Genomic DNA, 16,326 nt, shown 5'->3' with positions numbered 1-16,326 from the left:
TCAGAGACAGCTTAAAGGGAGTCTACCACAAATACAGGTGAATACAGGTGCTTTGGCAGGCTTCGCCACGGTTTGGGTGTACCGCTTATTTGCATATGGATTAAAAACTGGTTTTCTCACCAGCAACATTGCAATTTGACACAAGAAAACTAAGTTTATTGTGTCACTAACAGACCCTACAATAGCCAAGATGGGCCTTAGATGAGATTTTATTGGGGGTAGGCTCCTTGTAAAGCTTCTTCACAGGTCTACTACCACATCTGCCACGTGCCATGTCCTTGCTCCAATCCATCTGTCTCTTCCTGTTGCCCCAGACAGATTGGAAGATGTTGAGACCAGAGCTATATCGTCACTTCCAGGACTCCTCCTCCAAAGGACAAAGGTCACCCCAAATATTGATGGGATTTAGATTTCTCTTTTCTTCATTCACGTCACAAAATAATCTATTAACCCTTCTATTTCTGAAAGCGTTGTTATTGTCCATCACCTGCCTAAAACTCTTGCTCAGCACTGTATATACATTGTCTGGCGTTTCTGAAGTTTTACGATTGTGTCCTCGGGTCCCCGGCAGGGCTGTGACTCTGTATGGTCATGGAATGCCAACAAATAAAAGACATTCAGACACAGAAAGACTTGTGTGGAAAATCTGAGTCATTCACGTCTTCTGGAAACAATTCCCAAAAAGAGAACGGCGGAGTATTGATCTGTATGATACGGGTGATCCTAAAAGTATCATCGTAAGTAGCGTTATTGGAATGCTGCAAGCACAGGAGGGGACGTATGTGGCATTCTCCATTTACAGGGTCCGGTTCCATTTCGATATCTGATTTTGGCTACATGATCCATGTAGGGAGTAGGGTTGAACCGATCTTGAGATTTCAGGATCGATTTTCCAACCGATCCTGATTGTGATCGTGAAATTTGCTCGATCACTGATCAGAATCCGATCTTTTCCGATTCCGATTGCTCAATGCTTCTCTATGGGAAAAGTCACTTTTAGGGTTGAGCCGATCTTGAGATAACATCCGACCTCGATCCTGGTGGAAAAGATCGGGATCAGAATTCCGATCCCGATCGTGAAATTTACTCGATCGCCGATTGGAATCCGATCATTTCCGATCCCGATCGCTCAACCCTAGTAGGGACCTTAAGGGGTATTTTCACCATTCTACCTAGTAATAATCTCCTCCCGTCCTGGGCAGATTTCAAGGTTTTGCTCACGATTTGTTAAAGGGATTTTCCACAGTGCTCTATAAAACGTAAGGCCGGCCCCGGCATAGATTATGAGAAGTCTCCAATAAACAGTAGGATTATTCTGCAATCATTATATAATATGCTGGAAATGGAGTCCTGCCGAGAAGTTTAATAAGATCTGATGATACAAGACGTCTCCTGTCGTTAACCTCTTTTTTTCTTTAATGACATGATTAAGGATGAGGATTCTGCGAATATCCACCCAACCTGATCCCTGTGTGGGAACGGCCAGCAGCCCGAGCCCTGGGAATGGCTGGGACTTTACTATTTAGGCCGCTCCTGGGAATATAGCACATAAAACAAATGGTGTCTGTAAAATGTTCCCAGAGGAGATTTATAGTCAATATAAATGTAAATCGAGTGTCCAAATTATTACCTATGGACTAGACTGGAGGACGGAGGCATCGGGGAGCGACGTATTCTCAGGCCCCAAATCCATGAATTTGTATTACAGTTGTATTGGTTGTAAATAATGGCCACGTCTGCTAAACAAATATAGATCCCTGACCAGACCCCTAAACTAATGCAAGACCCAGACGAGACCCCTGAAGATACAAAGACCACTTGACCTGACCCCTTATATAAATATAGATCCCAGACCAGAGCCCTAAAAAAATACAGACCTCTGATCTGCCCCCCTAAATACCTTACTTCAGCCTTTAAATAAATACAGACCCCTGACCCCTAAATAACTATAGATCCCAGACCAAACTCCTAAATAAATACAGACCCCAGACCAGACTCCTAAACTAATACAGACCCCAAACAAGATCCCTAAACTAATACAGACCCCAGACCAGACCCCTAAATAAATATAGAACCCAGACCAGTCCCCTAAATAAATACAGACCCCAGACAAGATCCCTAAATAAATACAGACCCCAGACCAGACTCCTAAATAAATACAGACCCCAAACAAGATCCCTAAATAAATACAGACCCCAGACCAGACTCCTAAATAAATACAGACCCCAAACAAGATCCCTAAATAAATACAGACCCCAGACCAGACTCCTAAATAAATACAGACCCCAAACAAGATCCCTAAACTAATACAGACCCCAGACCAGACCCGTAAATAAATACAGACCCCAGACAAGATCCCTAAATAAATACAGACCCCAGACAAGATCCCTAAATAAATACAGACCCCAGACCAGACCCCTAAATAAAAATAGACCCCAGACAAGATCCCTAAACTAATACAGACCCCAGACCAGTCCCCTAAATAAATACAGACCCCAGACAAGATCCATAAACTAATACAGACCCCAGACCCCTAAATAAATACAGACCCCAGACCTGACCCAAATAAATTCAGACCCCAGACCTAAATAAATACAAATACCAGCTCCAATTACCCCCCTCCCCCATACAGACCAAACCTCCTAAATACAGACCTAATATAATACATACCCTTAATCCTAATGTATACAGACCCCTAAACTAATAACGCCCCAGACCTGAATCTGCAGATCTCCGATCCTTGGTCCTCCTCATTCCTCAGGGCCGTCTTTCTGGACAGCTGTGGCTTCAAAACTTGGTGAACTCCTCTCTGGCTCTGACCTGGTGGGAGATAAGGCCCGGGGATTGCAATGCAATAGACACTATGTGATACCTGCACTGAACAAGCAGTCCCTCCATCGATATCAGTTTATTAGATCATTTCCAGGATCCAGCGAGATCTTTAGATACATTGTACAAACTGCTCCTGTTTCTCATCACTTCCTCCATAACTTCCTGCTCTGCAACAAACCTGTGTCTGGTCGTCCCAAACATCCTGGTTTAGGAACAGAATGTCAAACCTGCAACAGAGGAGAGGGGAACAAGCAGGGGAGGAAAGCAGATGATAACCTCTAGAACCACCAAGATGGCGGCCATCACTGCTTGTCACCCGGTGTCTACGACTTGTACAGTGACAGATGGAGCTTTCTCATGATGAGTTACAGTTTCCCTTCAGTCATTTCTATGAAATTCCTTCTTTATGGATATGACAGATCTGTAAACGTCAGACGTCAATCAGGTGAAGGACCTTAGATCTGGTAGAGGACAATAACTCACCTCCATACTAGGCCCTAGATTAGGATACAGGTTATAGAATACAGTCATGCTCCATGTGGACAAGTATGTTGTCAATGGGCAGAATGGAGTGAGCTGCTGATCGGCAACTCTAGTGGTGACTTTTCTCCTAGGAGAGCCAAAGGATTGAAATATAACACGTTCCAACCTTGACCTGTAGACCTCCCTACATATTAGATACATGGCCGGCCCCATCAAAGGGTTTGACTGGCTTTTTTCTAATGTGCATGATGGTCTAACGGTGAAGCCAAGGATGAGCAGATGTTACCAACATTACTGGTCGATGCTAAATCTTGTGGTGTTACACATTAATGTTGGTTGAACCTACCAATTTCAGTGGGAACAATAAGTATGGAGGTCCCCACCTCTTATATGTTTGAGATGATGCCAGAGTACATATGAGTATCACGACGGATCTAAGACATATGGCTAGCTTAGTCCTCAGTCCACTGGGACTCAGTCCTTCTCATCACTTAGAGAGTAGGTAGTAATCAGGTCTATAGAAGGGTTGAACTAAACACCATAAAGTGTGGACAGATTCATATGGACTGTCAAGTCAAAGAGTTCCACCACCATTGTAATATATCCCATTAGTAGGATCTCAAGTATGTACAAAGGGGGGACACCGTACAAATGATAGAGTGCAGGTCATCCTGGATCAAGGCATTTTGTAGGTCCTCCACCAATATTATCGAGTCACTGGGGACATGAGGGACCACTTGTTTGCCCTTCCTTCCATGTTACATATTGACCATCAACAATCATTGAGGACCATCTTATCTGTCTTACTTCTTACCTGACAAAAATCTGGTTCCAGCCAAAGGTCTAGTTATTGGACTTCAGTCTAAAGGATTGCTAGTAGCTTTGAGAATCAAAGGATATACCATTGGAACAAGCTGTGCACAGGCTATGGGGCCCTGGAGACCAGGTTGGCTGCATCCCTAGTGAGTGGTGACAACAAGTGCAGGATCTTCATCACCCCGGACCTCCGCAGATCCTAACAACAAGGGAGTGGAGATAAGATTGGCTGATCTGGCAGCAAGTCCTGGCTTGCTAGGGCTGGGCACTGATATAGTTATGGGGAAGTAGCAAAAGTACGTGGGCCATGGTGCATAAGAAAGACCCACAAGACCATCTGCCACATAAGAAGACATGGGTGATATAAATGGTGCTTGATAGGTGGTGGGTTCTTTTGCATATTGGGCATTGGGGCCATCAAACTTCAAGTTACATTGTTTAGGTCCATCTCATGAAAGACAAGAACGGATTCCAATGGACCCCATAGACTATAATTGTGTCCATTGCTTATAGATTATGGTCTCACTGACAAAGGAAAGGCTTGCAGGATGGTTTCGGCCATACTATAGGATGGACTCTGAGGGCTGATGCAAACGTAGCCTTAGTTGGGATCCGAACGGGACCCCTTTCAGGCACAACCATGACCAATTCTCTACCTTTGATGTGAGGACATTCCTTCTCATTCCCGACTTGTTCCGCTATTATAATGTCCCAGAAAGGGAATGAAAGGGTGTATGGGAACAACTGGCCCTGAGTCAATTCTCTTTTTTTCGGTAAACGCCCAGAATCATAAGAATGAGCTCTCCTGGGCGTCCTTTACGATTACAGCTCCGGCACATATCAGATTTCATCTGAGAGCGAGCGAGGCGTAGGAGGAACATTTATTTACAGAAGAGAAGGCAAATTCCAACATTGGGACATGTCCTTACATGTGCACAGGCCTGTGTCCCCTATAGAAGCAGCGTCACGGGGCCCCATTGTTTAGCCGTGCGGATGCGCTTATGAGAAATTTTACGAAACATCTCAGACATGACATAAGAAGTGTCATGAACGCCGCGGTCATTGCGCGTAGTGTAATGGGTTGTATGTAAACACGAAAGAGATCTGCGCAGTATTTCTGCTAAACGTGGGCCTGCTGTTTATAGTGTATTTATGGCTTCCACTTCAGGACAAGTCGCTTGTTGAATTTACCGTAAACTTGCGTTCTGCTCACTGACACGCTTCCGCCAGCAATGGTGGAGCCCTATAGAAAGCAAAAGAAAGTTTCCTTTTAACAATAAAAAAGGGGTCCCACCATAGATGTGAATGGAGAGAGCCCTGCACATGAGAAGACATCTTTCCATTCGGTCCTTGGCTAGATGCGCTGGCCAGAGGATCGGATATAGGGTCTGAAAGTGGGACCAATATTCTTAAAGGGATTGTTTCGGATTGCCTGTTTAAAGCGGTAGCAACACTCATTCAGCTTAACTTCGGCTTTACAGGCCACGTGACATCATGGTCATCATTGTGTTGCCTGTTTATAGCTCAGTCCCATTCAAGCAGCCTATCTGTGGACACGCAATTGATCTGTCCTAAGAATAAGCTGAATTTGTTGCCATTGCTAGCTAGGTATACAGCAATATGCTTCGCTGTGATCCAGAACTAGGCATAGCTGTCATTCAGGAGTGTTGGAAAGCTGGGTGACAACCCAATCCATAGTCCCAGTTTATATGTGCTCTGCCTATAATACTTCAAACCCCCTAAAATAAAGACACCATCTGCATAACTAGGACAACCTAGGACTCCGGGCTCTAGGAAAGCTGGGTGACAACCACTACTGGCCCATTGTCTCAGGTCATTGTATCAGTTTGATCTGCAGAGGGTTAACATGTAGAATGTCAGCGACATCCAGCAATGTGCGGCACTCGTATCCACCTCAGGCTGGTTTAGTTCTGCTTGTGTTGGAAGGCGCTACAAGGAGTGTCCTGTGAACAATGGGAGGCGCGTGGGAAACTTCTCTGTCATCCTATAACGCTTCGCTGCCAGTAACCGTCTATAGGTGCGCGTCAGCCAATTACTGACACCTACAGCGAAGAGTCACATTTATGAGCAGACAAGTAAACTGGAAGATCACAATGTTACAATGTATCCACTACAGGACAATCAGATCACGATGCTACAATGTATCCAGAAGAGAACAATTAGATAACAATGTTACAATGTATCCGCCGCAGAGCGATTATAAAGTGCGGGTTATACATTGACAGATTTGGATTGAAGGATCATCCGAGACTTAAAGGGATTATCTGCAGCTTTAGGCTGAAGTCACACATTGCGGAAAATCTTCATGTTTTGTTGCAGATTTTAGCATCCTTTATATTTCCGATTCCTTTTCTTGTCCCTCTTGACTTTGGGTCAAAAAACTAAAAACGCAGCTTTTCTGTAACATACGGCCTCGGCATTAAAGGGGTTCCCTTTCCTAAAAAAGCAGCGCCACGTTTGTCCATCGGTTGCGCTCTATACCAGAATGCCAGACAGACCAGGGATTGAATAGGTTGCTGCCTCTGGTAATTGTGCAGTGCCACATCAGTCCACAGGTCGTATTTGGAATTGCAGGTCAGCTCAGTAAATACGTCTGGGCTGCAATATTACATGTGACCTGTGACCCATGACCTGTGACACATAGTGAACTGACAGCATTACTGTGACCCGGGTAGCCATGAGCGAAAAGGTCAGGGTCAATTTGTAATTTCTGTCCAAATTCTTGAAAGCGGTCATGCACGTTTTCCATATAGCATTGTGTGAGTCACGGCCAGAGCCTAAACCTACTTTCTATATGCAATATTAAAGGTAATAAATAATGACATTGGGCAATGGCAGCAAATCATAATTGGCGTCACAAGACCTTGGACCCCCATACAAAATGTCTACTTGTTCCCCCCCCACCCTTCGACATCCCTTTTATATTACTGCTATTGACATAAGTGGTGTTGTATCTCAGCACAGGGCAGTTATCCTGCTCTCCCAGAGTCCTGAAAGGCAAGTTTTACGTTAGTGGAAGGTGATGCAGACGCCGCTGTCATGTGATATATCAGATATGCTATTGGTAACCGCAGCCTTCCTGTAGGGGAGACACAAACCCTCAGGCTGGGGAGATGCTATGGAAGATGAAAGGACGCAACCTACACTGGGGAAGGAAGCGCTGCAGGGCCGACAATGGCCGGGCTATCCAATTACTAACGGCTATACAGTAATTTCCATAGGCTCTAATGCTTGTAATGTGACACATCCCAGGAACCCCCCCTCTCCCCAAGGGACACAATGCACCTGACCCCAGCTCCACGCCATGACCATGGTGTTACAGGTACATGCAGATGCATTCAGACTCGGGGGCACGAACATGCCCAATGGCCCCTCTGCCCCAAAAGAAATCACCAATATTATGGAAACTGTGGCCGCTGAGATTGTGCATTAGGGACCCGGAGCCTCAGGTTAAACCTCTGTATACTGCTCACTTCTATGTTTTGCTGGAATTCCCCTTTAAGTGTCTACAGATATCAGTGCACCATCTCCGCACAACAGGGAAAACCAGCTCAGACTGTATAAAACCGGCCTCGTGTCAGGAACTACACGGACATGGCACATGAATGGATGCCCCACACACGGACTGATGGAATCTGTTCTCTGTAAATTTAGGTACTTTCTAATGTCTTGCCATTTCTTACAGGACTACAAACCCCAGCATGTTTCCGGTCACACTTCTGCTGCTCCCAACACATCCTTCAACCTTGGTCAAGCTGAGAATCTGTAGGGATTACAAATGGATGAACAGATTTGTTCCAAGCCAGGAATAGACCCCATAGTATAATAATTTCAGGTCCAATTGACCCAAAACAAGGCATAACGTGAAGGGGTCCACAGTGTATGATCAGACCTGGGCCCCGCAGCCTTAGGGGGGCCATTTCCCAGTATTATAAATGACACATTTTAGTTGGGGGCAAATTTTTGCGCTAGGCCCAGGAGCTTCATGTTCCACCTCTAGTGCTTTGTGCCAGGGTTAGTACCAATAATTATTGTCTTGCCCATAGGTACAAGACTAGAATCAGGAACCAAATTTTGGTAAATGAAAGCTACAAGTTACACCATGCCTTACCAAAGACAAGTAACAATAAGCATGCATGCACTTGTAATTTTGCAATTTCCAGGGAACCAAAGTTGAATAACAGGGTCAGACTACACCGAGTTTTGTCTGTAGTCTGTAACCATGAAGACACATAGGGTTGCATAGTCCCTATGCACAAAATGGTAGATGTTTAATTAAGAATATTTGCAAGTTTTTAAAATCTTGGATACATTAGAACAAAATTGCAAAAGTTAACATGGTTCCAATAGTTGCAGGTTCTGTTGCTATGTGTCGATGCGATGTGACAGCAGTTCCTCTCCTCTGCCTGGCTGCAGTTATGAATGAAGCCAGGGTTGGCTGCAGTGGGTGTGCCAGTGCGTGAGTTCAGTCCCAGACACTGGGCCAGACCAGTGACTAAGCTCTGGGCGGATCCGCATTCCAAAGCCTGTCACTGGGAAGGATGGGAGGGAGTGGTGAGCGGTGACATAAATTCTAACATAGCTCCTCATTCTTTTCATTCACGCTCCCAGCCACAGGCAAAGCCGCAACCTCCAGATCCTTTGCCTAGGACTATCCCCAGTGGCCAAGAAGACCCCTTCACCCGTCTTCAAGCTGCTCGCACTAGAACCTGCACCCACTTCGCCTACCAGCCAGAGAATGAAAATGCAGGTCAACCCAGACGTGATCATGGAAGGAGAACTGGAAAAAAGGAGCGACAATCTCCTACAGTTCTGGAGAAAGAAGCAATGCGTCTTGACCAAGGATAGCCTCAACATGTTCGCTGACAGCCAGAAGAAGACCAAGTGCAAGGAACTCAAGTTCCAGTCCATCAAGAAGTTGGATTGTGTTGAGCGGACGGGAAAGTACATCTACTTCACCATTGTCACCACTGATAATAAGGAGATAGATTTCCGGTGTCCGGATGAAAGCTGTTGGAATGCCGCTATCACCATGGCTTTGATTGATTTCCAAAACAAGAAGGCTATCCAACATTTTAGGTCACGCCAGAACAGCGAGAGGAGGGTGGCCCCGTGTGTGTGATCCAGAGATTGGATGCATACAGCAGAACCCCACCATACAGGTGAGGACAGGTCTACATTACTCCTGCCAAGTCCCACATGCCGGCACATGTTCCTTCTCAAGAAGCCAAAATCTCAAGCTTTCTGGCTACCAGCTGGCATTGAGAAACGGCGTATGGGGCTTTTATAGCCAAATAGTCATGAATTTCCATAGTTTGTTGAGTGTTTTTGAAGACCTGCAGATATGATAGGTTGCCTAAGTCTTTCTCAATATGCCTGTGGGGTACATTGTATCCTCTTTGTGACATTACTAATAGTAACAGCAACGTCTGACAAATAACTATATTGCATGGCAAATTATAGATGGTTATAGGTACTAGGAAGTGTATATTTTGGGGATGGGGTTAATTTATGAGACCCTACGTAAGAATATACAATGTCTCTGAAGGGGGGGTAGAGTCTGAGAAACGAGAGCTGAAAAACGAGGAGTAACAGGAAGAAGCTTCTGCTCGGCAGCCATGTGGTCGATCCAGGAAGAGAGTGCTCAGAACGTATTTATACTTGCAGTTTTTAGCTTCGTTTTTTGATGAGAATTTATTTAGACAAGGATTTAAATTTTTTAAATTTTTTTTTAGATAAAAAATATAGAGAATATATTTGAAAGTGAATGTTACTTTTTATGATACATCAAAGTGTAATAAAATATAAGGTGTATTATTTTTTTTTTATATAAAAGTGCTATAATATTTTCCAGTTTTTTTTAAAAAAAATTAATTTTGCCCTTTTCTTTTTATAAATTTAGCATATTTTTCAGTGACAACATAAAAATATAGTTTAATATTTTTTTTTCTATTTTTTTTTTTTTTTTAAATAATGTGGGTACACTCTTTACCCTTTTTTAAATTAATATATCTGAAAAATTTTTAGACGCTTTTATTATTTTTTTTATAAAAAATCCCAAAAATTTTTAGACACTTTTTTTAAAATGATAAATCCAAATTTTTGTAGACACTTTTTTTATTATTTTATTTTTTTATAATAAATAAAAAAAAAATTCTACTTTTTTTTTTTTTAGAATAAATCCAATTTTTTTTGGACAGTTTCTTGTTATTTTATTTTTTCTCTCCTTTTTTCTTTCTTATCGTGCACTGAATGATAAAAGAAGTTGAATATATTCAAGTAAATAGGATATCCTCTAAGTAGCGGTTATGTATCAATTTCCTATTAGCATGTTCTATTATAATTATATCATTAGATTACTAATAGAGTAGACAAATCACAGTCATACTATTACATAATGAGAGGCGCTAGATGTATAGGAGTATATAGAGTATATATCCCTATGCTCTATCTAGAGTATATAGGATTATATAAGGATGATCCATAGGGTTTATATTAACTTTTTGCCCCTTTGTCCCTTGCAGCGCCCATGAATTATGGACCAAATAAGACAGCAGAGGCCAAAGCGCTGCCTCCGAAGACAGGAAGTCACTTCCTTACAAGGACAAAGCAAGTTGAACAAGATTTGTTTGAGCATTGATCGCTGGAGCCTAACCAGAGGAGCTGACGATTGAGCAACCATGATGATGAAGATGATGATGATGATGGCAGATCCTTCACTATTTGCTTAGTGTTATTTATTTATCCACGGGAAAAGCCTTATGCAATGTCAGACCGGATTGGGTCGGATAATTTATTTGATATTCTCGTCTGTATATGTACGTGTATTTATTTCCACAGCTTTCCATCTTAATATATATATATTTGTTATTTCATTTCAATGCCGGTAATTTCCGAATGAATGTAATTTGAGATGTTAACTTATTGTTATATTAAAAGTAATTTTTTTATATATAAAATGTGCTTGTTTGATATCTCAGACATTGCTACAGACCATGGGGTACTAAAGCAGAGATGGGAGCCCAACTTTATGTAGTGAAGGAAGGGAGCCCAAAAGGAAGGGTCAAATTTGCACCCATTGCAGTGCCAGATTTTACTACTTAGAAGAGAGAAGAGTATGGACCTTAGAAGGGTGAAGAGTATGGACCTTAGAAGGGAGAAGAGTATGGACCTTAGAAGGGAGAAGAGTATGGACCTTAGAAGGGAGAAGAGTAAGGACCTTAGAAGGGAGAAAAGTATGGACCTTAGAAGGGAGAAGAGTATGGACCTTAGAAGGGAGAAGAGTATGGACCTTAGAAGGGAGAAGAGTATGGACCTTAGAAGGGAGAAGAGTAAGGACCTTAGAAGGGAGAAAAGTATGGACCTTAGAAGGGAGAAGAGTATGGAACGTAGAAGGGAGAAGAGTATGGACCTTAGAAGGGAGAAGAGTATGGACCTTAGAAGGGAGAGGAGTATGGACTATAGAATGGAGAAGAATATAGATCTTAGAAAGGAGAAGAGTATGGACCTCACTTGGGAGAGGAGTATGGACCTTAGAAGTTTGAGGAGTATGGACCTTAGAAGGGAGAAAAGTATGGACCTTAGAAGGGAGAAGAGTATGGAACTTAGAAGGGAGAAGAGTATGGACCTTAGAAGGGAGAAGAGTATGGACCTTAGAAGGGAGAAGAGTATGGACCTTAGAAGGGAGAAGAGTATGGACCTTAGAAGGGAGAAGAGTATGGAACTTAGAAGGGAGAAGAGTATGGACCTTAGAAGGGAGAAGAGTATGGACCTTAGAAGGGAGAAGAGTATGGACCTTAGAATGGAGAGGAGTATGGACTATAGAATGGAGAAGAATATAGATCTTAGAAAGGAGAAGAGTATGGACCTCACTTGGGAGAGGAGTATGGACCTTAGAAGTTTGAGGAGTATGGACCTTAGAAGGGAGAAGAGTATGGACCTTAGAAGGGAGAAGAGTATGGACCTTAGAAGGGAGAAGAGTATGGACCTTAGAAGGGAGAAGAGTATGGACCTTAGAAGGGAGAAGAGTATGGACCTTAGAAGCAAGAAGAGTATGGACCTTAGAAGGGAGAAGAGTATGCACCTTAGAAGGGAGAAGAGTATGGACCTTAGAAGGGAGAAGAGTATGGACCTTAGAAGGGAGAAGAGTATGGACCTTAGAAGCGAGAAGAGTATAGACCTTAGAAGGGAGAAGAGTATGGACCTTAGAAGGGAGAAGAGTATGGACCTTAGAAGGGAGAAGAGTATGGACCTTAGAAGGGAGAAGAGTATGGACCTTAGAAGCGAGAAGAGTATAGACCTTAGAAGGGAGAAGAGTATGGACCTCACTTGGGAGAGGAGTATGGACCTTAGAAGGGTGAGGAGTATAGGCCTAAGAATAGGAGTATGGACCCTAAGGTGAGCTTATTATTAGACCACAACTCCCAATTTGTGGCTGCCGTGGCATGCTGGGACTTGTAGCTTCACAACAACTGAACAGATTGGAGTCCATTGGGAGCTACTATATCTATACTCATGGTGATAGTAAGTATGTGACCCCCTGATCACTATTTTATGTGACGTATCTCTAATGCCGAGGACCACCAGCTCCATCCATGTGTGTGACTGATATCAGCCCCAGATCTGCTCTGATCACTTTTATAATGTGACAACTTTCCGCAGGTCTCTTTTCTGTCTCCACCCAAAGTTCGACCTTTCGTTCCTTCTCTTTGAAGTGTTATTTCCTCCAGGACTTTGAGCTATATTTAATATCTATAAAAGTTTCCTTCAGATTACGACCATCTCATGTTATGCCAAGTATAATAATCTCAAGTCCTCTAATGCAGAGTCGGGGTCATTGGACCCTATCAGACACTACAAGACTGTAAACCCTGCACCCTGTATAAGTAATACGTCACTGTACACCATGCAGATGCTGGGTAAAATTACTGGGATCTGCTTGCTATAGTAAGTGGACAACCCCTTTAAGTGACCTAGTGCCAGGGTACCCTTCCTCCTATAAGGGCTAATGTGGGGGTATCCATTATAATAGTGCGAGCCAAGCTCTTACATTTCACGTGGGACTGGATCAGGTATGACAAACGGTGTGCATGAAACTATTGAGTCACGTGGGAGGAGGACAGGCATGTATATAATGGGCTTTACGAGAAAACGCAACAATCTGCAGCGTGACGTCATCGGGCAAAGCTCAACATAAAGGAAGAAAGGGGAATTCCTGGTTTGCATGCGACTGGCCCCAGGGCGATAAAGGGTGAATTTATTATGTGCCATGAAATAGATTGTAAACGCCTTATCATATCATATAGTCATAGGGCCATAGAATTCACATTACATGGATAGAATGGCCCTATAAGTGACTGCACTTCAAAGGGGAACAGTATAATGGCGCCACCACCCCAACCGTGACCTGGGAAGACCCTCTAGAACAAAGTGTCACCGACAAGATATTGATCGTTCCCCTATATCACAGCCTGGGGAGGGGGAAAATCTCTGTAGCTCCAGCTCTGCTACATCAAACACCAGTCAGGACTCCGGACTGATACATTACATGCTCAGATACATTGTAGCAAAATATCAGCACCAGAGAAAGCTTTGAGACAATCCCTTTAAGTCTGGACAATCAATCTAGACAATCCCTTAAATCCTGACAACCTTTCTAGACAATCCCTTTAAATCTGGACAATCCCTATCCATATTGTCTATTAAAGGGATATGCACTATATTTGGTTCTCTAGGGGCAGCACAGCTGCGAGGCTATTGCTTCAATTAGACAGGGGTACAAGAGATCAATAGGGGTCCCAGCACCAATCTACCCATGTATCCCCTCTCATGTGGATATAGGATAAGTCCTATTCACTGGAAACCCCTCTACAGTATATTGATGTTGCAGAGACAGGGTCGTCCCCTATGGAAGCCCCTCTGTCACCCAGAGAGCTGCTAGGACCATAGTCACAATGTCATAGGTTTACAATAGAAGACAACACCTCTATAGATAACACCACTGAGCTAGGAAATAATGACCATGTAATAGAATGTGATCCTACATTTCCACCGATGTATCTATAAGACATGCTGGCGCTTGTAGTTCTACAGTCACTACAGATTTGCAGGTAGCCCCTCACCCTTTCCCATACATTCCTAGTACAGATAATATTTATTGCGGTTATTTACTACGCTGATCAGTGAATAACTCGTCTTATCTGATGTAACCTGTGACTGGCGAAATCACCAACCCATCAAGATGGTGCGTCACACGCTGCAATAAACTCTGCTCCATCTGCGGTCTCAGAGATGGTGAATAACACGACAAGGAAATAAAGCCCTGGATAATTCTATGTAACACTTCAATCACGTCTTATAATGACATGAATACGTCTTATGTAACTAATAAGACGTGAATACGTCTTATGTAATTCCCAAGCACAGGTGACTGGTGCAAAGAAAACTGTGACAGAATTGGCAAGTGTCAGTCTGTTATTAGGCTTAGCGGTCAGAGTGAAAGTTGCAGGATTCACAAATCCACTGTGATACCCAGACGAGAGAGGGCTGGAGAGATGAGATAAAGAATGATATATAATGTGTGTGTAAATATATATAAATATATATATATATATATATATATATATATATATATCATCCCTTGTGAGGTCATACCTTCTAGAAGGATCGGAATGATTTGGTAATTTCTTACATTTTATGTGAAATGCTCTTTGCACATATTAAATTTTAACTCGAAGTTTATAGAGGAAACTGCAGTCAGCAAGAAGCTTCTATAAGCTGGACAGAAATAGCTACTTGCTGTAAGTACAGATGTTTCTTTCAAGCATGGATACAGACTCTTAAAGGGAAAGTTCACCTTATTATTACCATGTCGATTTGGGATCAACATCATGTACTGATTAATCTCCTAATATGTCTTTGTAGCGATTGAAGCTTCATTTTTCAGATATAGAGATACAAATCCCCTCCCTAGGGATAGAGCTACAATACAGTATTCAGTGTTCTTGCAGCTACCACTAGAAGGAGCTCAGGAGTTTACTGTAGACTAGTTATACATTGAACTCAATGATAAAGCTGTATGCAGTACGCTCCTAAGCTCCCCCTAGTGTTGGTTACAGGCTGCCAGGATTTTATCATATGTCTATGCACAGATTTTGGAGCTCAGACTATTAAAGAAATGAATCATCACTGAATGTTGGAGATATTTACGGGTGGACATTCCCTTTAATAGATGAGTATAGATGATCAAAGAGAATCCCACAGCAAGAGTTACAATAGGCTGCTTATTTTCCCTGTAGCACCTCTGCAGGACAAATAAGGCATTACATGTTAACCAAACCAGGCGCCTCTCTAACTAAAGACTGTACAAGCTATGGTGTATTGTAGAGGCCCCCTTTATTATATGAGGGAGGGGGTAGTGTATACTTTCTTGTTACAATGTTGCACTCCTCCCTGTTCATGGACAGCACATACAATGAACAGAGTTGCAGTTTCGGCGTGAATCACTTTGTATTACACAGGTGACCGGGTCCATAAATGGTCTCACCGCCTTTCAAGCGCCGTTTACGGTGTTTGCGTAACACGTTCAGCTCTTTTTATGGAGGACAAGCAGCTGCAGGTTCTACAAACAATAAAATCTGGACGGCCTTGTAAACATTTCTCACTTTACAGAAAGTCATGCGCTGGGGAAAGTCGCCTCGCTTCTCTCCAAGCTGCAATGGCACGGGTGTAAAGGAAAATCTGTACCAGGGGTCCCTTCTATCATATGGGGATCTTATTATGTGGTAGAGGGGCTAGCTGGGTGCAAGGTCCCAACCAGTAACCGTAGGACATGCACACAAAAAAGATCCTTCTCTTAACTTCAGAATTGGCAAGTGTCAGTCTGTGATTAGGCTTAGTGGCCAGAGTGAATATTGTTAGCTATAGGACTGTATTACACTATAGATAGTAACTTGGAAAATTGTTGAAAAAAGTATCAAAATTTCTTAAAGGCAAAAAAACACAAGAATGTTACAACATGATTGTTACAATGTATCCATTCATAATATCCTCTACAATCCGCACACAGATACTTTGTGTTGTGTAAATATTTATTATTTAGATACAAATTATTTACAATTTTATAACAAATCTAGAAATTGCATTTTTTATTGCCAGATACTGTGGCCCCTGATA

General features: G+C 42.8%; 1 protein-coding gene across 1 annotated transcript; it reads left to right on the top strand.

Moving 5' to 3' along the window:
- Positions 1–8,739: 8,739 nt before the first annotated feature.
- On the top strand, positions 8,740–11,061 carry PHLDA2 (pleckstrin homology like domain family A member 2). Its single transcript, XM_075281144.1, has 2 exons — positions 8,740–9,314; positions 10,677–11,061. Exon 1 carries the CDS (start codon positions 8,891–8,893, stop codon positions 9,272–9,274), a length of 384 nt encoding a protein of 127 aa, XP_075137245.1. The 5' UTR covers positions 8,740–8,890; the 3' UTR covers positions 9,275–9,314; positions 10,677–11,061.
- Positions 11,062–16,326: the final 5,265 nt, after the last annotated feature.

Source organism: Leptodactylus fuscus, chromosome 7 (genome assembly GCF_031893055.1).
Source record: "Leptodactylus fuscus isolate aLepFus1 chromosome 7, aLepFus1.hap2, whole genome shotgun sequence".
NCBI lineage: Eukaryota > Metazoa > Chordata > Amphibia > Anura > Leptodactylidae > Leptodactylus > Leptodactylus fuscus.
Note: the sequence above shows the minus strand (reverse complement) of the source record. Positions and strands in the feature narration are given on the sequence as shown.

Bases quoted from the DNA above. Each gene is read 5' to 3' on its own strand.
- PHLDA2 (XM_075281144.1), top strand. From the start codon at position 8,891: ATGAAAATGCAGGTCAACCCAGACGTGATCATGGAAGGAGAACTGGAA.